Source organism: Siniperca chuatsi, linkage group LG13 (assembly GCF_020085105.1).
Source record: "Siniperca chuatsi isolate FFG_IHB_CAS linkage group LG13, ASM2008510v1, whole genome shotgun sequence".
NCBI classification, from domain to species: domain Eukaryota; kingdom Metazoa; phylum Chordata; class Actinopteri; order Centrarchiformes; family Sinipercidae; genus Siniperca; species Siniperca chuatsi.
In genome coordinates this window covers 10915287-10940852 of record NC_058054.1, presented here as the reverse complement: position 1 = coordinate 10940852, position 25566 = coordinate 10915287, and the positions used below count along the sequence as shown (strand labels likewise).

At 37.5% G+C, this 25566-nt stretch overlaps 2 protein-coding genes across 9 annotated transcripts in view; one reads left to right on the top strand and one right to left on the bottom strand.

Annotated features, from left to right (window-relative positions):
* Positions 1-6837, top strand: part of ghrhra (growth hormone releasing hormone receptor a) — a 34983-nt gene extending 28146 nt beyond the window's left edge. Inside the window, exons 10-14 of one of the 2 annotated variants that reach the window (XR_006380382.1) lie at positions 421-515; positions 4148-4277; positions 5155-5196; positions 5440-5695; positions 6430-6837. Coding sequence is in view for 1 of the 2 variants with exons in the window: in XM_044218854.1 (XP_044074789.1) it covers positions 421-515; positions 4148-4277; positions 5155-5196; positions 5440-5586 (414 nt within the window). In the remaining variant the exon portion in view is untranslated. Of the gene's footprint in view, positions 1-420; positions 516-4147; positions 4278-5154; positions 5197-5439 lie in introns of both variants that reach the window. The other variant, XM_044218854.1, reaches the window with a different exon arrangement.
* A 151-nt stretch (positions 6838-6988) lies between these two features.
* Positions 6989-25566, bottom strand: part of adcyap1r1a (adenylate cyclase activating polypeptide 1a (pituitary) receptor type I) — a 33412-nt gene continuing 14834 nt past the window's right edge. For 2 of the 7 annotated variants that reach the window (XM_044218848.1, XM_044218847.1), the window contains exons 4-15: positions 23813-23923; positions 23601-23701; positions 23410-23507; positions 21940-22072; positions 20430-20583; positions 19811-19871; positions 19456-19525; positions 19225-19316; positions 17865-17948; positions 16004-16133; positions 14398-14439; positions 6989-13287 (exon numbers count right to left, since the gene is read on the bottom strand). In XM_044218848.1, coding sequence (XP_044074783.1) covers positions 13063-13287; positions 14398-14439; positions 16004-16133; positions 17865-17948; positions 19225-19316; positions 19456-19525; positions 19811-19871; positions 20430-20583; positions 21940-22072; positions 23410-23507; positions 23601-23701; positions 23813-23923 — 1301 coding nt within the window. In that variant the 3' untranslated portion in view covers positions 6989-13062. The remainder of the gene's footprint in view (positions 13288-14397; positions 14440-16003; positions 16134-17864; positions 17949-19224; positions 19317-19455; positions 19526-19810; positions 19872-20429; positions 20584-21939; positions 22073-23409; positions 23508-23600; positions 23702-23812; positions 23924-25566) is intronic. The other 5 variants (XM_044218849.1, XM_044218851.1, XM_044218850.1 and 2 more) reach the window with 5 other exon arrangements.

Genomic DNA, 25566 nt, shown 5'->3' with positions numbered 1-25566 from the left:
TGGACATACCAACGATTGCATCTTACGACAGAGACAAACACACTGTTTAATCCATTCCTTATACTTTGGCTCTTTTAGTTTTGGGAAGGCTAAATAAAAAGACACAACCCACCAAACTATTGCTCTTACTACAACCTCATGCACACCGCGTCAACATCTGGAGAAAATGCAAAGCATGACAGACCTGCCACAGCGAATTATGGTTGCTAAGATATGATTGGACAATTGCTGTTTGGGGGAGGGGTTTAGCGGTCAATTGCTAATATCTCTTTTATTCATAAATGCCAATCAATTTTACACATACAGTATTAAAGTTTGCTTTTAGGATTGCAGTGGGTTTAAATAGATTTTTTTTGCATTAAAATATTGTTTTTTTCTCTCTTGGGTAATTGTATATACATCTACATGTATCTCTACCAGGTCAACATAGTCATCTTCATCAACGTGATCCGGATTCTGGTTCAAAAGCTTAAATCTTCAGCCATGGCCGGGAACAATGACACTGGACATTTTATGTGAGTCACAACGTATTACCTTCAGAGACACTTTAAATGGTTACATAGTTAGATTTGGTGGAAAAGTCACTGTTCTTTGAGGGAGCTTTCAAATCCAAGCAGCGACAAGGATGTAGCAGGAAGAACTTCTCTTAACAAACACATTCAACATAATAGAAAGGTAAGAAGAGATGATGGAGGGAGCTGCAGCAGCAAATGGTGTTGGCAAGAGTGTATCGGCAGAGTGACTAGTGAGAAGCATCATGCTGGTTAAGGCTGCCTTGTACACCTGATAACCCAGCAGGTAGCCAGACAGCAGAAGAATGGACCACTGATTGTGAAAGATGAAAGAAGCAGCTGATGCCACTCAGCTAACGCAGGCATGACTTCAGAGCTCTGCCTGAACTAAGAAAATGTTTCATATGTGACTGTATGCCATTTTAGTTCACCTCCATTTGAATATTTAAGAAGTAAGAGGATTTTAATTTCTGACCTGTTTAGAAATGATGGCGATGTTGTCCCGTTATATAGTTATATGAGATACATATTGATTATGGCTGTAGCTTTGAGAATAAAAAGTCAGTAATGCTCTTTTAAAGAACAGTCATTTTTAATAATCTTTACAATTCATGTTTTTGACTATGAAAGTGACCAAAAAAGAATGGTTAAATCTTATAGTTAAAAAATGTTCCGGTAAGAGAAAGAGTGAAGAAATAAAGGGAAAGCCGCACATTCATAACTCCGATGCAATCTTTATTTCAGGTTTTTTCAAGATTGCATCAGAGTTATAAGCGCTTTCCCTTCTTGCCCTTCTTTCTTTGATGTCTGCTTGTGAGCCAGCACGTCGCAAGAACAGGTGTTAAGGTTGAAACCAAGTTAAAACACAATTATTCAGAAATAACTGTGTTCAAAGATACACTTTGTTTTAGTAAAAGCCAAAAATTCAGGAATTAATTTGACCTTTTAGAGGACACCATCTGACTGTAACATTACATGCAGACAAAACACCAGATGCATTTTTGATATTGTAGCACCGTACAACACTAGTGACATACATCAATACAAAAACCCCCAAACATCAAATCTACTCTAACTGTCCACCACTTTGCCATGAAATCTTGTACAGACATTTATGGTCCCCAGACAATGATTGCTAATGACTTTGGTGATCCCCTGAATTTTCCTCTAGTGCCACCAGTGGGTTAAAATTAGCATTTGTCCAATACTAAGCTTTGGCAGTAATGTACATCAACAGTCATGCCAATGAATATTATTTGATTTACTTTGGTTTATGACCAAATACCTGTAAAATAACATTCACATCAGCTTCAGGTGTTTTAGTGTTAATTGGGAAATGTTAGCATGCCAATCTAAGATGCTAAACACGGTAAACATTATCTGCTACACATCAGCATGTAAGCGCTGTCATTGCGAACATGTTAGCATTATGACTGTTGGTTAGCATGCTGATGTTAGCATTTAGCTCAAAGAACTGTTGTGCTTTAAGTACAACCTCATAGAGGCAATAGCATGGCTGCAGACAGTTTTGAGAAGATCGCCACACTCACAACACAATATTGAGGCGGAAGAAGGGCCAAAAAAATGTAAAATATGGAGAAAAGAAGACTCTGCACACTTGGGTCCAATGCAAGTGTTTAATTTCAAGTCAAGCTTTCAGTCACTAAAGATCTTAATTAGGACAAATGACATTTGCTTGCACTGGAAGTGTGCAGAGCCTCCTTTTCTCCATGCAATACACTTGGAGACAAAGTTAAGTCTTTTAAGTGCTTCTTTTAAACTATGAAGCAGTTGTTCAGTGTTGAGGTAAAACTGCTGAGTGAGAAATGAATATGTTGGAAATGGATGGCAGTTTCTTTGAAGAGTTTACTATGAAGAGGGAAAGGAGAGTGAATTGATGAAATCCCTTGATAAAATGCTGAACTCTTGCTTACAGTTTAAGAGAGAAAATTCTGAGTCTGTGAATCCTTCCTTCCTTCTGACATTTGGTCGGTGCAGATTCCAGCTCAGCTGAATGAATTTAGAATGAGAGCAGCACATAAAAATAGCGCCGGATACCAGAAATAGATGTCTCCTCCATCGCCATGCGACAGGATTGTTCCACCAGTTCAATGAATGTTTCACACTCTCAAAAAGCATCATCTCCGTCTTAGAAACTTCAATCTGCTTCAGAAGGATCTGTGACGTTAACACAAAGGCACAAATCCCAGGTGTGACAAAAGACAAACACAATCCTATTATAGGCTTGAAATCTTTAATCTTTCAGCAGCCAAGGCGGTGATACTATTTCTGATCAGCGTGATTAGAATCAGAATCAGAACCGTGTTAATTGCCAAGTAGGTTTTCACACACAAGGAATTTGCTTTGGCATTTTGGTGCATAACAATAAACATAGTAAGAGAAAATAACAAAGATTAAATAAACTTTTAAAGTTTAGAATATTCAGATGACTAAAACTATATTGTCACGTCCTACTAAGTGTGACAGCTTGACTGAAGAAGCTTTGAATCTGATATAATCATCAGAGAACAAGACAATGTGCAGACATCTTTGTTGGGGTTATAATAACTGCTGTTTATTTATCTGTGATAGATTATGTTTTAAATTGGTTGTGATCTAGATCATTAGATATGTTCCCAGATAGTTTACCATTTCTGTGACATGAAAGAATAAAAATGAGAAAAAGAGGATTCAGAGACAGGGGTACTAATCAGTAGTAGTTGTGATTTTGTGATGTTTGTGGGATGTATCGCAGAGGTGGAGTTATTTTTCCCAAACCATATGACTTGCAGCAAACTGGTACAATAGTGTAATGTCACCACAATTAAATAACAACATTTACACAATATTTAGACATCTCTGATCTGATTTGAACTAAGCTTTGAGCACAATGCATCAAGGTTTTGTATTTTGACATTTTAATCTATTCCACTGATGACGGTGTTGTTTTAAAGGTCAGTTTGTGTATTAAAGATCTGATATCTGTCACATCCGGTCTACCTCTGATGAAACTTGGCGGAATAATGCATTTCGCTGTTGTATCATGGCATTTAAATCCCTTGATTAGACTGACACTGATAAAGGTGAATATATCAATATTTGAAAGGCCAGAATTACTATATTTTCTGATTTTTGTTGTTGAAATGATACAGCTTACTTTTAAGCTGTTCAAAACTAGTAAAACTGAGTAAAAAGAAACATCAACACATTAACATCAACATTAACATTCAAAAACTCAGCTACTTTGCTTCATCGGGACTGTGTGGGTGTGGTTTGATCAGATCTGATTGACACTGGCCAGGCAACATAAGCAAACAAATCTACAATTGTCATCACATTTTGATTCAAAGCTGCGGAATCCTGATAGGTGCATGGGGTAAGTGACATCACGTTTTTCCAAATGAGCCCTGCACACTTTAAAACACTAAAAAGAGCACAGATAAAACAAAAAAATGTAGAAATCTCTCGTGTGAAACAGCCCAAACTGTTTATGTAGGACCCATCGCTCAGAGTGAGAAGCTGGCTGAGAAAATGTGTTTTCAGGGCCTTTAATACGGATTAGCCTGAGCTTGTGCAATTACATTACCTAGACTGATGTCTTTTTCTTTCATTCCTCTGTTGTTTGTTTCCCTTAGGAGGCTGGCTAAATCCACCCTGTTCCTCATCCCTCTGTTTGGGATGCACTACACAGTATTTGCCTTCCTGCCTGAGAACACTGGAGTGGCAGCCAGACTCTACATTGAGTTGGGGCTGGGATCCTTTCAGGTATAAAACAATAGTGAGGGAGCAGAACAAAAAGTCATTATTTAAAATATATTAAGACAGATCACAAAAAGTTAGCAAAGATGAATTACTGTACAGTAGGATGCTCTCAAGTTGGACCTTTTTTCACAGCAGACATTTTGAATTTTCATTGTCAGGAAAAGCACAGGTGTTACTAATAACATTAACGATGGCTATTCAAGTGTCCCAGTAAGCCATGACAGTGCAACAATACCAGGACCCTGAAACTGAAGCAGCAAAATGGAATTCAGCCATTATATTATTATATACACCTGTGCTTTTCCTACTGTGACATGTCAAAATCTCTTCCATGGAAAAGGCCAATTGGAATTCAAATCTTTGGGAGCATTTTTATGCCTTAATCAAAGATTTGACAGTGGAGAGACGACAGGAAATGAAGGGAGAGAGTGATGGGGAATGATGTTGTGGTTTATGGTTTCCACCTTAACCCCACCTCTACTTTAAAGAGAATTTGGAACAACTCTTTAGGCTGGCAATATTTATGTATTCACTAAAATTATTTGTTTAAGAGAAAGGTCATACTGTATGTTGGTCACTGCATATTGACTAAAATGTAACATAAAGTCAATTAAAATATTAATACTTTCAAATGTCAATTGAAGTGTGTAAAATGAATGAACATCAACTGACCTACTTTTTTTGTTAAAGCTTAAAATCAGAGCAAATCTGAGACTGATTTTATAAAAATCGCATTATAGGAGACATTTACACCCAAGAGCTACTTTTACCTTAAGGCTAACTTTACCTACAATCTGAACTTACTGTAGTAATTTAAGTGGTGTATATAAGATTGGAGTGTTATGATTTCAAAACAGTCACCATATCTCTTGTGTTGCAGGGTTTTGTGGTGGCACTACTTTACTGTTTCATGAATGGTGAGGTAGGTGAATCGAGGTTTTGTGATACAAAAATCCTACAAACATTTATCATAGACACACAGTTAATTCTCAGTGGAGTGAGTCAAAAACAAATTACCTAAAGCTGTAACATCTGTACCTTTCTACAAGTTTTACAGCATGCATTGCTACGTTATCTGCCACAGTGTCTTTTCTGATACCGCCAGTGCCCCAGTAAGACTAGTTCTGCCTCCAGTACAGCTCTTCTCACATGTGTTTGTCTGCAGGTCCAAACAGAGCTGCGGAGATGGCTGTGGAAGTGTCACAATCAAAATCATCTCACCCCAGCCAAGCGAAGTATCACTCAGATCACAATTCAAGCCCGCGGGGGGCTCAGGCGGCCTCCTTCTAGCGGCAACATCTCTTCAGTATGATTTTAAGAGACCATCCATGAGAGAAAAGGTTGTTGTGAGTCCTCAAAGCTCAACCTACTGATGATATTAATTCAACAAATCCTCTGTGAGCGGCCCATAATGAACACTGGTGAGTGATTGAAGAAATGTTGTGTCAGGATGCATTATATCAGCAGCAGCTACGACCATGACAGCCCATTGCAGAGCTTAATCACAGTGTGGTCTGTCCTCTATAATGGTTGCAACCAAGAAATACTAAAACGTAAAGGAAATCTGGTGCTTGATTTGTGAAAGGATGTCAAGGTGAAACTGTGGAAAGACGGGACCACAGAAGAGACTGAGCTGGACCTGAGCTTGTAGGAGGATGATTTCACATGTTTACAGTTTGGGCCACAAAAACGAGCAATTGTTGAGGGATTATATATGACAGCTGTGGAAACAATGGATGTTTGAACTTGGCTAAATTATGCGAAACAGGCTTGACTTGTCTAATTGTTCTGTGTTGCACTGAACAGTAGCAGTTGCATTATTTCGGTGCAGGCTGAAAATATGTGTAGGACTGATCTGGACCGAATGTGCTAATTGATTTCTAAGCAGCAATTCACCTGCTGTATGACGGACAGATGGACCAGAGCGAATGTATTTCATGTTGTGTGTTTGTTTGAGTGTGTGAAGCTGCCATATATTGGGTACGTCATGTCTTAAAATACTTCTTATCTTGAGGAGTTGTCTCTTTTGATGAGCCATATTTGAAACACGGTATTTGTGAATATTTATAAGCTTGTTTTTTCTTTATCTGTCATTTTTTTATGTGGTTGCCAGATGTGATTATCCTAATTTTTTGGCACATTTGTTGCACTGCAGGAGATACCAAATTGATACGAAACGGGGTGCCAGGCATTTACATCAAAATGGTACTGTATAACTAGACTAAGCATTTCAAATGACACAGTGAGATAAGATACACAATGTGTTTGTGTCCAGTGTTTTTAAAGCTCAAGATTTCACCAATATGCAGGTTGCCCACCATTTGATGATGGTGGTGGAGAAAAAAATCGGATCAGTTCATCTCTAGTGGTTTTTTTTGTTTTTTTACTGTACTGTACCATTAAGCACTTTGACTGTCATTGTCAGTACACAATATGATTTAATAATGCACTTTATTTTACATTGACTTACACTGTATTTCCATTGTTCTTGCAGATCTAGTAAGGATTGGCCTGTGTAGAGAAATGCACGGTAATAAATGAAACATCTGTGGTTTGAGAAGTATCAACAGCTCTGTTTTTGTGTAAAACTATAGTACATTAATCATCATCAACATATTGTAAGCTTGGTTTTCAGATAGTAGCATTGATCTAATGCCAAATCTGTACACTGTCCATTTTAATGGATGGGACAATAAATCACAATCTCCACAAAATACAACAATTTACCACAGATAAGATTTATTTTGCAGTCAAATTTACACAACTGGGAATGACACTAGAACGCATGTTACACATGACACACTGGGTTTATAGATATTCTTTTGACATTTAAGTTACTTTTATCCTCATGAATGCTTGTCATTACATGTGCACAGAATACACTCTCTCCAACTTTCAAACATACTCGCACTCTGAAAACAGTTACATAAACATACAAAAACACGGTCACAAACATTACAGGTCTTTGTCAAGAGGTCCACCTGTGTGCCTAAAATATGCATACAGTGTACTGGATCAAGAAAAGACATCATTTGTACACCATGGCAAATTGATAGCAGGCGACATTTAAGAGCAGCTGAGCAACATCGGTACATTCAAAAATTAATTGGCAATCAGTAGAACTCGCACACATACACTCAACATTTGATAAAATTGGCTCAACACGCACAACCACCAAAGAAAAGGCATCTAAACACAGATATGCAACACTAAGAATAGTTACATTTAAAGGAATAGTTTGACATTTTGAGAAATACACTTTTTTGTCAAGAATTAGAAGAGAAGATTGATACCACAAAGTCTGCAAATTAGGGAAACGGCTAGCTAGTCCATCTTAGCTAGCTGTTTTATCTAATAACTATAGATGGGAACAGCTAGCTAGTAGATATAAGCTAGCTATTAGTTAGCTAAGATCTACTAGCTATCTGTTTTATCCACTAGCTAGGGGAAAACAGCTTGCTAACAGATATCAGCTAGTATAAATTGACAAATTATATATATCTTTTGCTTAATCTGTACAAAGACCGAATTGCAAAAACGACGTGTTGCGGTTTCACAGGGAGTTAAGTGAGCTTCAGAAGAGTTTCCCAGAGTCAGGCTAACTGTTTCCCTATGCTTCCAGTCTTTGTGCTAAGCTAAGCTAACCAGCTGCTGGCTGTAGCGTCATATTTAGCATAGAGACATGAAAGTGGTATCAACTCATCTAGATAACTCTCACAAAATGTCAGATTGCTTTAAGAAAACATCAAGGGCGTTTCTTTGACACATTGAATAGTGTGTTACTGTAATGCTTAACTAACTGTAAGAAGAGGTGTGTGAGGGGTAGGGTTGCCAACTTCCTGAAATGGAAATACGGAATGGGGAGGTGGTGTTGTATAACCTGAAATCTGTATGAGACACTGTTTGGTAAGAGCAGTGTTTTCAGCCTTAGTCACCAAACTTCATTCATAAATCCTACAGTTTCATTTCCTGTTGATGTTCAAAGGCACTCACGTAGTGAAGTCGCTTCTTTTAGATGTTTTATAAATAAAGAGGATCTTAAGCTAAATTCGGCATGATTGATTCCCAACAAAACAACGCTTAACGTCAAAGAAGTGAAGGGACAGTCAAGGAGGGAGAGCCAGAGAAAGAGCGCTGCAAACAGCTGTTTCTACGCGCCTCCCCGGCTTCTCTGTTTGGGTAGTGGAACATAACATGACAGAGAGGCTGAGGGATAACAGAGCAGGAGGGTTTCCTTCTGTCTCATACAAATAGCCCTGTCTTAATAGTCTAAACTGTAATATTTCTCTCCCATAGACTTGCATTGATTTGATTCTCAAAAATACAGAACTAAAGCGTGTCCCATATCAGTTTAACAATTCTTTTAGTTTCCAATTACGGGACGATTACGTATTTTACGGGACGGTTGGCAACCCTAGTGAGGGGAGGTGTGGTTAGCTTTAGCCAAAACTAAGTTACACTGCCTGATTTTGTTATAGCCTCCAATTCTCCAAATTTCCTCCCATATCAGTAAATGTTTTGAAACAGTTCACAGTTTGTTTTGAAGATAAAGTGAGCAGGAAGGAAATTTGGGGACTGAAAGGGGGTAGGCCTACTATAACAAAATCACCAATTTATAGCTGTTTAAGTGTTACACATCAGGCCTCATTTTGATCTAATTTATAGGCTTGTTTGCTGATTTGTGTAAAGAAAAATGACAAATAATAGATATGAATAAATATGAATAATGTTAAGCATGTGGCATATAAGTGCCTCAATGCCCCACCCTACCCCTATTTCATCCAAAATCCAAAGTACAAGGCTCAAAAAGCAAATCAATGCAGATTAAACTTCCCTCTCATTTAAACTATCAAACTAAAACTCTAACACTTGGCTGCCACCTTGTGGCAGACAAATATACAGCACAGACATGGTCAAATAAGGAGTTTTCTACTCTTCACAGATGCTAACAGCTTTGAGACATGGTCGTTTCCATCTGAGCTGATTTAGACTCAGAGTGACGGCTGGTGAACACGTAAGCAGCAGCAGAGTGGTTTTATCACACCCTCATACACACTTATATGTTTTATCTTTTATCCTAATTAATAAAAACTATTCTGCCTCTGTCTCTAGTTCACTTGATAGTATTTTGTCTCACAGTCCACTGTCCACTGTTTCGTCCAAAAGCAGCTGAGCTGATGCATAAAACTGATGCATCTCTTCAGTAGTGTGTATGTTTTATCTTGCTTTTTTGAGGTTATATCTGTGTTTTATCTCTCACAATATCCTCTGCAGCTTTGGACAGCAATGGTCCGTGAGTGATTTTGTTTTCTTTAAAATCAGAAATGTGACATTGTGGCACACATCTCCCTCTGTCACCAGTTATGGCACTACATTTATGGCACTTTGACCAAGAAAGGTAAGCTTAGAAGACAGCCCAGAAAAACTGAACAAGTGGAAATCCACTAAATTACAGGTGTTCCACCAAATCTTAAAACTTGTGTGAGGGATTATAATGCTGCAGTTAAAGATGCAAGAGCGAACTATTTCTCCACTCTAATCTCTAGCAACTGCCATTAATTCTAGAATCCTGTTTAGGACTATTGATCGTGTTGTTGGTGCCCCTCAAGACTCTGACAGGTACGCTTCTCCCAAACTTTGTAACTGGTTTTTAACCCATTTTAAAAACAAAGTTGATTCCAACAGATCAACATTCAACAGCAGTCAACCTGTTGTGGGAGCTCCTAAATCTAGGAGATTAGTAGAACCCATCCCAAGCCCATCTATTGGCTACCTCTCCTCCTTCAACCAAATTTCCCTAGAAACTCTGCTGAAATAATCAATAACATGAAGTCCTCTACCTGCCCCTTGGACGTTTTACCAGTTTAATTTTTGAAGGAGGTTCTCCCCACCATTGGCCCTTATATTTTGTCTATTGTTAACAGCTCCCTGAACTCTGGGTCTTTTCCCACATATTTTAAAACTGCCGTTTTAAAACTGCTGTTTTAAAATAGACCCCACAGCTCTTAACAACTACAGACCAAAGAAAGAAAAAAAAGTTGTATTCCACCAGCTGATCGCTAATCTCAGTAATAACAATCATTTTGAAAAATGTCAATCAAGTTTCCGTGCCTTTCACAGCACAGACACTGCCTTCCTGAGAGTGAGCAATGACCTCCTGGGTGAAATCATACGAAACCATAACATTCAGTTCCATCTCTAACCCTACGACACGCAACTCTACCTGCCAGTCAAACCTAATGACAAAACCAGCCTACAAACCCTTCATAAATGCTTAGCAGACAAAAGTTGGATGTCTGAAAACTTTCTCCAGCTTAATGATACTAAAACTGAGGTCATCCCTTTGCTATATAAATAAAGTTATTATTAACATCAACCAATGTAATGAAATCATACATCAGGCATACAACTAAATTGCATGTAAGAAAGCATGTATACTATACAATGAGTCATTTTCACATGACACTGGTTTGTGGAAAATAAATATACATCCTTTTCTGTTCAAAGACATCGTCAATTCATTGTTTAAAGTTACTACATTCTTGTAATCCACTCAGACGACAGTACAAAAAATAAATATCTTGAGTAAATATTGTGGATAAATCCTCCTGTACACATCATTTCACATTTCATCTTATTACATGATTTCCCCATCTGGACAGTTATTGTTTGTTAGCTTGTTTGTGCACAAACAAAAAGACAGAAAGAGAAAACGGGCAACACTCATCACATTAAAGCATTTTGTGTTGACAACATGTATTGTTTCGGTTTTGAAGCTGTTTAATGTGTTCGACGTTGGTGCTGAATTAAAAAGGACTAGCAATTATCTTGAATAGATGATAGTTGTAACCAAGATGCTAAATAAAGCAGCAATTATGTAGCGTTATTACTCAAGTCCTGTCAAACCCATCATGATTAAAAAGACAAAGAACACAGCAGGACTCTTTTCACTTTATGTGTAAGAAAAAGAGAAAAAGAAGAATTTCAACAATAAATGAGCAAAACAGTTTTCTTTTTTTGTAGCACACAATTAAAAAAGCATTACTTTGGAAAGTGATCCACAATAAAACACACTACTCTGTACATTCTTTGCAGGAAATATCTCTTACTACACCTTTAAGATATCTGTTCATTGTACTGCAAATAAAAGTGATAGCTATTTGTGACTGACTAGGCACTTTGGAATATGAGAGTAGGAGATGATTAATTCATAAAGTTAAAATTAAGAGTGCTTTAATATGGCATGATGGGTTGAGGCTCAGGGAAAAGAGAGCAAGACAAAGAGTCCTGTTATCTTTAAGATCATGTTGAGGGTTTGAATCTCAAGGCCTACAATAAAATGCTGTACATGTACTGTAAACTCATGGCACTATGAGGAGCTCTGGATAAAAGCATCCACTGAATGGCACATGTACTGTTTATGTTCACAGTCTGCAAGAATATGACTGAAAACCAACTGGAGGAAACTACTGTAGCATAACTAAAGGCTCACTGACACTAGCTGTGAGGAATGGATAAATCAGTTCAGAGTGTAGATTTGAAGTCTTTTTAAAACATTTTTAAATCAAATTTTGTACTCCCTCATATATGGTGCTATCCTCTACAGCAGTGGTTCCCAACCTGTCTTGTGACCCTTTAAAACAATACAAAGTCAACGCACAACCCCCTCACAAAACCCCCTCTAACAAAAGCTGTGAGCACTTCAAGCTTTTCAAATGGTTTAATTTGAATATTTTTAGAAGCCTGAAGATGACTGGGAAAAAAGGTAAAATAAAAATAAACATAATTTATTGTAGCAGAAAAATGTTGTAACTTGTTGTATCTTACAGGTCTTGACCCGTCAGATTCATCTTGTGACTCCCAGGTTGGGAACCATTGCCCTATAGTGCTCATTCATTTTGGCACTATGTTCTTATATATACTGTGTGTGTTTATTTAATACAAACAAATAGTTCAGAATATAGTGGGCAGGATCATCTGGGTCCTCAGGATATGTGATGCAGTCTACAGATTTGGGCTCCAGTTCCTTTTATTTGAAAAGGTCATTACAATACTGCAATATGCAAAAGAAAGAAATTCTGATCTAGACATCAAAAGTAACTATTTACAAAGTCCATGAGTTTTTTTTTCTCCCTATATATCTTTTGACATACTCTGTACTTACGGCTGATTGTAGAAAAATGTTTAAATTTAAGGTGAAACATTTAAACAATGAGCATTTGTACAAGCAAGGCGAACGTTTGGTTGTTATTTAACTTTGGACTGAGATCAGTCAGGCAACCTGTACGGCACTTTGAAGCACATTTACTTTACACACCAACAGCCGAATATGACCCCTACATTTCATGTTTAACTATTGTTTTTTTGTTTTTTTTAACAACTAGTACTGTTTTTGGCACTAACTAAATAAATAAAACAGTAACAGGGGCTACATTTAAAATAAAGGGAAGGAAGGGAAGGAAGGGAATTTCTAATATCTCGCTTATGTTTTAATTGATGGAGTGGAATTTGAGTTGTCTGTAAAAATATTAAGTGTGTCATTAATCATAAAAGATCTCAATCTACAGAGCCAACTAAAATACTCAAATTCAATTATATTGTATAGTCAAATGAAATTATAAACCCAGCTATGCACCTCTAATGAATCTCCAGTAAATGCTTTCAGAAATACCTCGTTTTCTAAAGGCCAATCTACAAAATATAAGAGGTGTGAGGGGCCACTTTGGTCTGTTCTGGTTGGTCTGGATGTACATAAGTGGAACGGCACCTTGAAGTTGACTCCTGTCAATCAGACGCTCAGGTCGGGAGGCTGATGTTGGCGTTCTCCGCCAGTGGGCTGGACATGCGTATCTGGGAGCTGCTCTTGCTGAGGATCGACAGCTGAGTCCCGCCGTTCACTCCACTGCTCGCCAACGAAGGGTGCCTTTGCTGCTTCAGGTCCACAGCAAAGTACCTGTTCACTGTCCAGCTGCGCCATTTCCTCTTGATCTCCGACTGCACCTTCAGGGAGAAACTTCACAAGGTCATTTTTAATGAACTTTAAGCTGTACCAGCTCCATGAAAAGGTACAGTACGCTAAAGTTGTGTGGGTAACACTTTAAGACACGTCAGAGGTCAGCAATTAGGCCATGGGCCAGTTTTTTTCAGCAGACCTATACTGTATGTTTTGTTTGTTTATTGCTTTTAATTAATTTGAGAGCTGATGCCATTTTTCCATTAGTAAGCGAGGCCTTACAGACAAATTTATATACATGTATTGTATGTTCTGTGTTGCACTATGAGACAAAGGATGTAATTCAAACACACACACACACACACACACACACACACACACACAGTAGCCTGCCTTAGTTATGGCTGAATAAAAGTATTGTTGTTGTTCCCTCATGTAAAAGTTTTGATTTTCTAATTTACATGAGTATACAAAATTTTGTATTTATTATATATTACATGAATTTAATTAATTTGTTGTATTTATTAATGAAGCACCTTTTATAATTATATTTATTAATTATGTATTTATTTCTTAATAAATACATTTTCTTCACTCTCTATGACAACTGAGAAAACTTCATTAACTGATGAAGGCCACAAGTTGTGACTAAAAGCACTAGAGAAAATCTAGTAAGTGGCGTGAACACATTTATAAACAGTTTTAAACCCGTCTGTGAATAATTTGCACATGTGTATAAATAGTATAATATATTTTATAACATGCTGTAAGAATTTGTTCATTTGTTAAATTGTATATCATTAAATGTGATTACGTTATAGTGTGTTATCATTCATTTATTAACGCCAGATACATTTGCTTTATAGGAGAAGTTGTAATTGTTGACAAATACATGAATAAACACTTAAAATGTCCTTATATTTGCTTACATTTAAATTATATTGTGCTATAATAAATAATTAAGTGTAAGTGTGTATAACTATATATGTTAGTGTTTTGTCTAATAATAGGTACACATATTTAGAGATGTCCATCCAAAATATGCTCATGTGCTATGTACGTCAAAAATAAGAGCATTTCTGGCATCAATACGCGTCAGAAAAACAAGATGTTGATTAAAATTAATTAAAATCACAGTGAATGTGTTTTTGAATAGGGACAAAAGCTTACCTCTCCATTGAGGAAACAGTAGAGCACAGCTACAACAAAGCCCTGAGGAAGAGAATAGAGACAACAAATAGAGAGAAAAACAGCTTGAGATGAAAATATGCTTTAATTTTTACTGCATCCTTATCAGCAAAGGCTAAAGACATATCAGAGTCTGACTGCAGGCATGTTGAGATATTCCTATTAAAAGCTATACTACAAATTAACGGGTGCTGACAGCTCTGAAAGGCAGAAAGAGGTAACTGTACTTAGTATCCAGGAATTGTAATGTGTCATCAGTAAACTGCATGTCATGTCTACTGGTCTGTAACATATGAAAGAGTATGGAGCTGCTGTTCAAGAGAAAGTTTATATTTCTCTCTAAAGATTTGTTTAGCATTTTCTATGGATGCAGAAGTGTCGATACTAGGGATACACAGATGTATCTGTATATATTGGTCTTGTTGACTGCTATCGGCCTATTGGCAAATAGGATGACATTCACTGATGGCAGTGGCCGATGTTTATCTGTTGTGTTGCATCAATTTTGCGCTGGCTAAATTTTGTGTTAGTTATTTGTATTTGTTGTACAGCAGGCTCAACGGGCTTTTGAAGCAGTCATTTTTCAAAAAAAAAATCTTTTTCATGTGAAAGAAGGTTACATTAAAGGTTGTTTAATATGTATGATTGAATTTATGCTCATTCAAAGACAGTGTATTGAATGGCTGAATGACTTTAAAACAGTTCAGTTATATTTTTATAATGAAGATTTCTTTGTTTCCCTGGTACTAAAGGGGGAATGAATAACAACAAAAACAAAATAAAATAAAAACTAAGCTAGCCACTACTAGCTATTTGAGGCTAATGTGTTGCTAACACAACATTCTGACTAACTGTTGATTACTGTGGGGCTAACATGGCATGCACACTTTCTGCTAACAATCCCACAATCCAATGCATCACATTTTCTAGATGCAAAATGACTCTATACCTGTCAGTTATAACACAAAATGATGATGATTAATAAATGTCTGAAAGCTCAATTTACTGCAATTCTAGACCGCTCACACAGAGTAAACTATTGAGTGTCTATTATAGGAGTAGTGAATGAGTGAACAAGGGAGTGATTTCAGACACCACATATTACTGTGTTTTCTAGATGAATTACTGTGTCTTAGTTTCTATGGGGACTTAAGGCTAATCTTCACTGGTGATACTTTGTTTGTTACTGGAGACAATGTCCCTAATTTGACAGCTAGTCTATACTTTCGTAAATCCAGTTTCGCTGTTGCTACACTAATTATTTTTTACAGTAGCTTTAACTCTTGTTTATGGCATCTCATCTGCTTCTGGTTTCACTATCGCTAAATTTGTTGTCCAATATTGTTTTCATAGTTTCACAATTGCTTCCAGTAAAAACTTCTTTTCCGGAAGTGTGTTTAGCTCGCTGCATAGCTGTGGATAGTGAGGGCAGAAGACTAGGTTTGAATATCACTCTCCTAAAGAGCCTCTTTGTATCTTGTATACTCAGATGATTTATTATCCCATTATGTTCTCTCATTCATCATCTGGTATTTCTCTTTAATTGAAACCGGGCATTCGAGGAGCTGTAAGAGCTGTAAAAGCATACCTGGAAGGATCCAAGTCCCAGTTCAAAGACCAATCTTTCCCTCTTGCTGACATCTTCAGGTGAGAAGGCAAACACAGTGTAGTGAATACCAAACAGGGGGATGAGGAGGAGGGTGGAGCGCGCCAGACGCCTTTACACACACACACACACACACACACACACACACACACACACACACACACACACACACAGTTTAATAAGAGTCAAGTGTACGTCCAACACAAATCAAAGTCATGTTTTACTGGTTCTGGTCAGTGGATGTGATGCAAGAACAGAGCTACTGATGCAATGTTATGACACAAATTTTTAGTCAAGCCACAAGTTTAAAAATAAAATAATGCCTCTTAACGTTCATGTTCAATCAAGGCATCAATGTTGTTTAAAATGCAGGCTCAGTCACAATTCTATGATTATTTTTAGTGTCCGCATTTAAGGATAAGGCTAGAGATATTCTTTATTTTTCTTATTGTTAACAAATCCCATGAAAAGACCAAAACCAACAATGAATTGACCCTCATATTGTCTGTGTAACCTGTGATATATCTTATTCGGCTATGCCATAGAGCTCCATTGTTGTCCAAAAACTATTAAAAACACATAAATGAACCACATCATTGCACTGGGTGACATTTTCCTTCATTATGATGATCCTGGGCACTGTTGAGTCAATCCCACATACACCGTACTGCTCAGGAGGCGATTTGAGGGGGGATGCCATCCTCCTTATTAGCAAAATGACCAAAATGCGTCCCCCTTGTTAACCTGCCCCCCCCCCCCCCCAATCCCCTAATAGCAGAGAGAGTGCAGGGGCAGAGGGGTTGTTTAGTTGAATATGTTGGTCTAGTCTGCCTGACTCATTGATCCTTTATCTGACTGAGGTTTGTGCAAGTTAGAATCTATGGCCCCGACCATGGCTGTGAAATATCAGCAGTCTAACTGTGCTGTGTATCGATAAATCCATGGTGTGATGCTGAAGTAGCAGACAGATATTATGTACTATTATAGACAAGGTAGGGAAGTCAGAAGGTATTGAGTGACTGTTGTACATTGTTGTGGTTTTGACCTTTTATGGGATTTGTTGACAATAAGAAAAATATAAAATAACATCAACCTTATCCTTATCCTTTAAGACTGAGGTTAGATTTACTGTACTAAACTATTGTTAGGTGAAAATCATCACAAGATTGAGACTGAGACAAGACACAAATGATGTGCAATCTACCCCTTTAGTCACATACAGTTTTATTTGTGTCCTTATCTCTGCAGCATGTATCATGCAGCAAAACATAGCGTCTGACATACCTACACATAAGGAATGGAAATACACAGAAACGCACGACAAATGACACCTTAAAATAATGAGACACAAGTGTGCAACACAGTGGTTTTTACAGTGCAGTTCAGTGACCCCCCAGGGGTCCTTAAGGAGCAGAACAAAACCATTATACTCTGTGTGTGTTTGTGTGCAGTTGCATGTCTATCTTTGTGAGGACTATCTTGTGAGCTGGACCTTCAAAGGGCTGTTTGGTTTTAAGGTTCAGGTTAGGGTAAGGTTTGGGGTTAGACATGTAGCTGTGATGTGTAATGTTAGGGGCTAGAGGATGCATTAGGTCAGTGAGGGTCCTCACAAGTACAGAAGTACAAACGTGTGTGCATTTGTGTGTGAGAGAGAGAGTATGCATTTGGGAGTTAAGACCACCTTTAAGAACCCCTGGTGTAAAACACACACAGTCACGCATAAACACACATGCAGTCGACACAAGACAGACACACACAAACAAACACATGTGTAGGCGGACAAACACACATACACACACACACACACACACACACACACACACACACACACACACGCACTTACAGTGTGATGGTGGATAGTTCTGACATCCTGCACGAATGCTGAACAGCCTGTGTGGGCTCACTGAAGCATTTCTGAGCACAGCTGCTACACAGCACAAAGACAACACAACAATACAACAAAGACAATGTCTTTAGGGACACAGACACACAGTCTCAGTCACACACACACACACACACACACACACACACACACACACACACACACACACATATCTTCACACTTGGTCACGCACGCACAGGTCTCAGCAACAGATGAGAATGACATTATCTGCAGGGCCTCAAAAGACACCATCCTGTGGGAGCAGAACAGGAGTGATGTCTGGCTACAGTACAACTCCATAATGAGGCTCAAGCTTCCTGCCAACAGGTACAACAAATTAATATATTCTGAAAAGTGTCTAAGAGGATACATCAAAGGTTTAAGGATAGAAATTTGAAAATAAATAAATAAAACATTTATAATGCATGGTTTCTGAGTAAAAATGTTCTTCTGTTCTTTTTTTAAAGTATTAAATAGTGCATTTAAAGGGACACTGCCCACTGATCCACAGAAAAAAAACAGTAGGCCAGAGTTGACCAAAAAGGCTAATTTTCATCTTGTGTCTAGGGTGTCATGTAGTGTCTGATTAAAGGAAAACGCTGGTGTTATTCTATATTTTTCTTATCGTCAACAAATCCTATGAAAACACCAGAGCCAACAATTTGTCCTGTAGTATCCTGTAGTAGTCCCAAACCTATTTGTTCTTACTGTAAATCTTTAAAATCAGGTCACAAATATATAGTTTCATAAAAAAAAAAGGCTCAATACTTTCCTGGCACTGTGTTTTTTTGTGAACGTTACTCAAACAGGAGGAAATAGTGAATTTGTTGGGGACTATTCAGCTGAGGATTAATATGCATTTGGTGCTCTAGCGAGTATTTACAGCAGCAGGACGGTGTATGTGGAATTGACTCAAATTAAACTACAGTGCCCATGTTCATCATTATGAAGTCACCCAGTGCAACAGTGTCGCCCACTTATGTGTTTTTAATATTTTTTAGACAACAATGGAGCTATGGCACAGAGGAATACGCTATATCAGGCTTTGGCTACACAGGCAATACTTGTAAGTAGGATCAATTCATTTTTGGTTTTGATATTCTCATGTTGACAATAAGAAAAGTATAGAGTATCCCCAGCCTTATCCTTTAAGCAAAAGTGAATCACATTTCTTTAAGCTGCAGGGTTCTTCATGTGCACAGTGTACTAGAGATCTTAAAATCATGTTAATTCACTTTTTCACTTTTTATGTACAATTTTTTTATACACACAGTTTCAACCTACAACAATGGTGTTAGCGAATTTGCTGATTGTAACTTACAGGTAAATGCTTGATTCGTTCCCTCCGATATCAGGGGACTGCAGCTTCTGGACCAGGATGATGATTATTCCAATGAAGAGGACAAAATTGATCTGAGAAAAACAAAACACAAATAACATATATCTGGAGGAGTTATCATAATTTACATTCCAGTCAGTTAAGCATTGGCTGAGCATGTGTAAAAACGAATACACAAAAAACACAGAATGAACAAATCAGCATCTGTCATACCATAATGGAGGCCACAACTGGTCCTTTGATCACCCACCAGAGGGCAGTGTTCTCATTTGTATCCCAGCATCTGGAGGAAGAGAAAGGTGCATTTCAATGACCATTCAACATGCTCTCCTTCACTTTCTCTCAACACTTGGTAATACACAGCACCATACAATACATCAATCAAGTGGCCATTTGCAGAGTAAGGGGGGTGGAGGATCGGACGGGAGAGGAGGATTTAAAATTATGATTTAACCTACTTAGAAAAATCTGTCTAATAATTCTGAATGTTGTTTGGTTGCTTAAACTCATTACATGATGTATTGTCCTTTTTCTGAGGGTAAATCTAAAGTTGGAAGAGGAATTATACCCAGTGTCATGAAAGTGGAGCCTCAGAACTGCCCAGACAGTGACGCAAATGGTGGGAGTTCCTGTAATAACAGTAATCATTAATACATTGGAGAAAAAATGCAATTGTCATATTAATACTGTCATAGATTTGCATAATTACAGTACTTCTCATTAGTCCAGTCATGCTTTTGTCAATGCCAACATGTACTGTAACAACAGATATGTATTTTTGTGGCTGTAACCCTGTTTACGCTGTATTTATCTATATAAAGATCAGATAAAAGATAACTATTACAAGCTGTTATCTAATCAGCAGAGAAAAAAATGTTTGTCTCAAGATGGTATTGCTACTTCGGCTGTATTTTACTATGGTATTTAAAAAACATTTACTGGAAAGTTTGGCTGAAATCTCAAAGGCCTTGGCAAATAAATAAACATATACTGTTTGTTTAGGAATCCAGATTATCTGTTTTGTTCAAAATACAACAGTATATCCCATTGTCCTATCTCTATTCCTCTAAACATAAAAAAAATTGAGAATAAAAATCAACTTTACTCAAAAAAGTTACATGTAAGTTGACTTTTGAAAGTTGAAGATGTGGCATTAATGGTTGAATCGTGCAGCAACCGATACTCACCCCATCCTACAATGCTGTACCAGTAGAAGTAACGTCTCTCAGGAAAGAAAGTCTCCACCAGCAGAGTGAAGAGATACAGACCTTCAATGAAGAGCCAGAAATAGTTGGACATGACACAGTAATGGAAGAAAACCATCACTGCTTTACACGCCACCTGCACGTGGAAACACAGTGGGAAGTGTATTAGTAGAGCAAAAGGAAATCTATTTATCAGGGATTTCACATCTGTATGGCTGATGTTGGACAATCATTTTATGGTATTTGAAGCACTCTGGATTTCTTATCACCTAACTTACAAGCAAGCACCAATTCTGCAACAATATCAAACAAGTACCGAAAGAATATTAAAGGTGCCATCAGCCATTTGTTAGACCTTCAAGGTATATTCTTAAATATGTTCTTGACTTATAGGTGGTTGTTTTATCCACAGTAAAAGCATTTTGTTGAAGCTTCCAAATGTAAAATTCACGTTTAATGGTCAGTCTTTCTTTTAAAAGCACACGACAATAAATGTCAGAGTGACAAATGTCCTTATTCCTGTAAATGACAGTGTAAACAGAGGTTGTCGTCAGTGACAGTGTTGCAACACGCTTCTATAACCTGAAAAATGTAGCATTTAGCAACTATGTGTGGATTAAAAATGTTTTCACAGCCAGCAGTAGAGACACACCTACATATCAGGTGGACTCTACTCTAATGACATCATGTTAATTAAAGAGTCGTTATTATGAGTGGGGTCAACCAATTACAGCACCGATCTGATTCCTGGTACCACGATGGTGACCTGTGATCGCCATAGCAACAATGGTAAAGCAGCAGGTTTTAAAAAAAGGGCAAAGTACCCATTGATATGTTAATGAGCCTCTAGTAGAAGATTTCCACTGGCCTTGCTGAAGCCATTAGCGTACCTAATTAGGTTTATTTATCATGCCTGCTTAACAAGAGTGAGCAATGTGTTGTTGCCAGACAAAAGCTAAGAACTTGTTCTGCATTTGTAATCAGGGAGTATTAGTCATCTAATAGCATGTTTGCTTTTTGTAAAATTTGCATGTGACTGAAGTTCCTTCAAAGGTGCATATCAAACAGGAAAGACTGGGGGAAAAGTGTTTCAAGCCCTCCTGTCTACAAGCCTCTCTTTACGTCTCAAACAGAATGGGCCTGATCATATTTTACATGCATGCTTTCCTTTGTAAAATGATTGGCTGCACTTGATGAAGTCCTTTAATAAAGCTGTGTGGAAGCGATTAACCACTAATGTTGAAACATTTTAATACTGCCAATACAAACTTCTTTTACTGATTCAAAACCTGCCAGCCATTATTTTGTCCGAGTAGGAATCATTTAGAATAATAAAGGCCTCATTTTGCAATTATCGTCTTCAAATTTGAATTAATGAAATAATAAGCATTAATAACAAAACAAGCAGTTTTCTTTCCTGTTGATATGTAAATAAGTATTTTATCAGCCACAGATACTGTGTATTAGTATCTAAATAAGTAGTTTTACTGACTGTGTGTATGAAGCAGTGGTCGCTGTCCTCCTGAGCATACAGCACACCATCCTTGATGAAGACTGAGATGGCTCTCAGGATGAAAGACACAAACAGGTTCATGTGAATGAAGTTCCTGGTGCAGTGGAGCTTCCTGGAGGGAAGAGAGAGAAAATAGATCACATCTTATGTTGTTTTCACTCTTAAAAGATCATCAAAGCAAATTAATTAATGCAGCTGGATGTGTTTAACCCTGTACCCTTGGCTCATTTTGCTTGTTTTTTCTCTCCCATTATTTACAGGCTTAGTCACTATACGGCATGCCATAAATGAGTATTTTCAGAATAAGTTAGGCTACTCAGAAATGCTATAGTTTGGCATGTTAGTGGTACTATACATGTTCCAGAGCATTTTTTATGAAAAAGAGATCATTTTACTAAATAAGTTCCCCTATTTTATAAGCAGTGCACAAACATTTAATAAATGGTTTATAAAACACTAATGTAGTTGTAAGCAGATATAAAGACATTTGTAAGTGTTTATTAATGTACAGTATTTGTCAACAAACAGTTAGTATCTCTCCTATGAAGATACATTTTATATTATTACAACTGTGTTTTACTGTATTGTCATTCATTATCAGTTTATACAGCAGCCTCCACATATGGCTTCCCACAGGAAGAGTTATTGTGGTTAACAAAGACATTAATAAATACTTATATCTGCTTATAATCACATAATAGTGTGTTATAAACCATTTATTGTTTATATTTCCAATACATGCTTAATAAAGGGACTTATAGTAAAGTGTTGCCAAAAAAAGTTTTGCACAATTTCAAATTGTTTGGGTTTTGTGACTGTATATCCAAAGGTGTTCAACACACAGCACATCTGTATATGTATATAGATAGAGGAGAATGCCAGCAGGGCTGCAACAAACTTATTGATTGTTTTCATTATCGATTAGTCTGCTGATTTAGTTTCTTGTTTATTTGATTAATTGTTTGGTTTAGGAAATGTGAGAAAAAAGTAAAAAAATTAAAAAAAAAAGCCCATTAAAATACCTGAGAGCCCAAAGTGACATTTTCAAATAGCTTATTTTGTCCAAACAACAACAAAACGAAAGATATTTAGTTACTATCACATAAGACAGACGCAGCAAATAAAAGGGAGAAGCTGGAACTAGAGAATGTTTGGCATTTTTGCTTGAAAAATAAAATAAAATATTAATTTTCTGTCAATTGACCAATAAGGATATAGGAACTATTAGCGTTAATGATTAGCGTAAAACAAATGGCTAATTTTCATGGATTTTGGCACTCGTACTGCTTTTCTTTCTTATTTCCATTTGGGCTAAATTTGATTTAATTTTTGCCGGCAGGATTCAAATGGTTAACAAAAATTCTGGGAACAAGCATAAATGAAATGTATTTTCATATCATGTACAAATTTTGAGAAACCTGACTTTGGAGGCCACATTGTGACGCTCACCTGAATCTGCAGAGAATGACCATGGCTGTAGTCAGAGACACCAGCGATGTGCTGTAGCCAACGGTGTACAGGGCTTTGACTGAGGCGTAGTACATGTCCTATACATGGTGGAGACAGAGGGTTAGTCATGTATGTCTGTTTGTCTGTGATAAATGTATAAGGAAATCTAGATGACGTAGAAGAGGTTGTACAGGTTTAGTGGTGTTGTCATAGAAGAAGCAGACGTCCACATAGTGAGGGAAAGGTTCAGTCCAGCCGTCCTCAGTACAGTTACGACTGACCTTCCCCATCTCTGAAAGTAAAAAAATATGCCTGCGCTGACTTGTGCTGAATTGAACTGAATGACATTATTTTTTTTAATAAAAATTAGATCAAATCAAATGAGAGACACAGCTAATCTCACCATCGTCGGGGCCCATGAAGTCATGAAAGAGCTCTGGACAGTTGACCACCACAACTTCACCAACATTGGCCGCCTGCCAGCAGGTCAGGTTATCCCACATCCACGGACACACTGAGGAGCAGAGAACAAGAGAAACAGAAACACAATGAGGTCAGTATGAAGCTCCTATCATCATTTCTGATGTTATAAAGGTGAGGAAATGATACTGACACTAACTGAATAGACTTTAACTGAATTAAATTAAATTTAAGGTAATTGAATTGGGGGTAAGAGTTTAATTTCCAATCATATCTAGCATTTTCACGACACCCACATGGACAAAAGTATTACTAACATGGAAGCAGCTTTCAAATCTTATTACCTCTCTTGACCCATCTCAGTCAGATCATTTTAAAACTTAATTTTACTTAGCCTGTGCTAATACTTGACATTCATGTGACAAAAAGTGCAGTGTATTTTCTACTTCAGCAGTTCTTTCTTCTTAAAGATTCTTCTCAAATCTAGCATTTACAGTGTTTCTGGCCACCTGATGAATGTAAGTCCAATATTCACTCTGTTTGTTCTTGGTCTCTACCAGCTCCTGAGGGAAATATATGGCTCTTTAGCTGCTAAATGCTCCACTATGTTCACCAGCTGGTCTCTTGGTGCTGAGCACAAGGGCATATGTTTGGTTTCAGAAGTGTGTGTGTGTGTGTGTGTGTGTGTGTGTGTGTGTGTGTTCTATTGTCTTTTAGGAGAATATTGACCGTGTATAAAAATATTATCGGAAAAACAAAGTTGTCAGTGCCTTTTTCAACCATGACTAGTGTATGCAGGTACTCCTTTTAGGTTGCATACAGCCCCAACAACCTTCACCAATAAGATAAAGCAACCTGTGGTGAAGCCTGAGAGACAAAAGTGAAGTTGACTCAGATGAGTGTATCAACTTTTGTATCAACTCAGATCCTCAGGTTGGTTTTTAGAGGTTTTTTGATGAAAACACTTAGCTGTGGGAGTGAACCAGAACAATAAAGTTACAGCCAGACAGTTAAACAATGAGCTGAAACTCACTATAAAGTGCTGTAAAGCTGAGAGGACCTGCAGATTCAGGTGATAATTCTCTGTAGGTTCATCATTAAGGGTTTTCACATTGTCACATTGTCATTTGATACATTGTTATTAGAAAAATATCAATTATAGCTGCTTTAACTTATGTGCACTTTCATTCTTCTTGTAGTATATCATATATAATATGAAGGGCAGAAGATATTGCTTGGCACTGGAAAAAGGGGATGTTGAAGAAGCAGGTTGATAGGCAGAAGTAAGTGCAAAAAATGTGGCATTTATTAACAAAATATTAATAAAACCAAGGAAAAAATAAAGCCTGTGGAAGTGCAACAAAAAAACCCTTAAAATTGGAGAAAAGAGGGGACAAAAACCCCCTGCAGCCTCACAGCAACCAGCCACCTACTCTCCCCTACTGCTGACCAGTGAATGTCATTTCAATAATAAACAAAGCATTAATTTAACATTTCTTTATTACAGCTGACATCATAATTTATCTATGGGCACATACACACACACACACACACACACACACACACACACACACACACACACACACACACACACACCCATGAGTGCACCAATTTCATCAGAATGTCATTTACTGCAGAACTGTTTCACCTGTCCTCCCACATCTTGACAGTACCTCACTGCCTAAATGACCTAATGATTGTTGTTACTACCACTGATTCAGCAGCTACATCACAGGC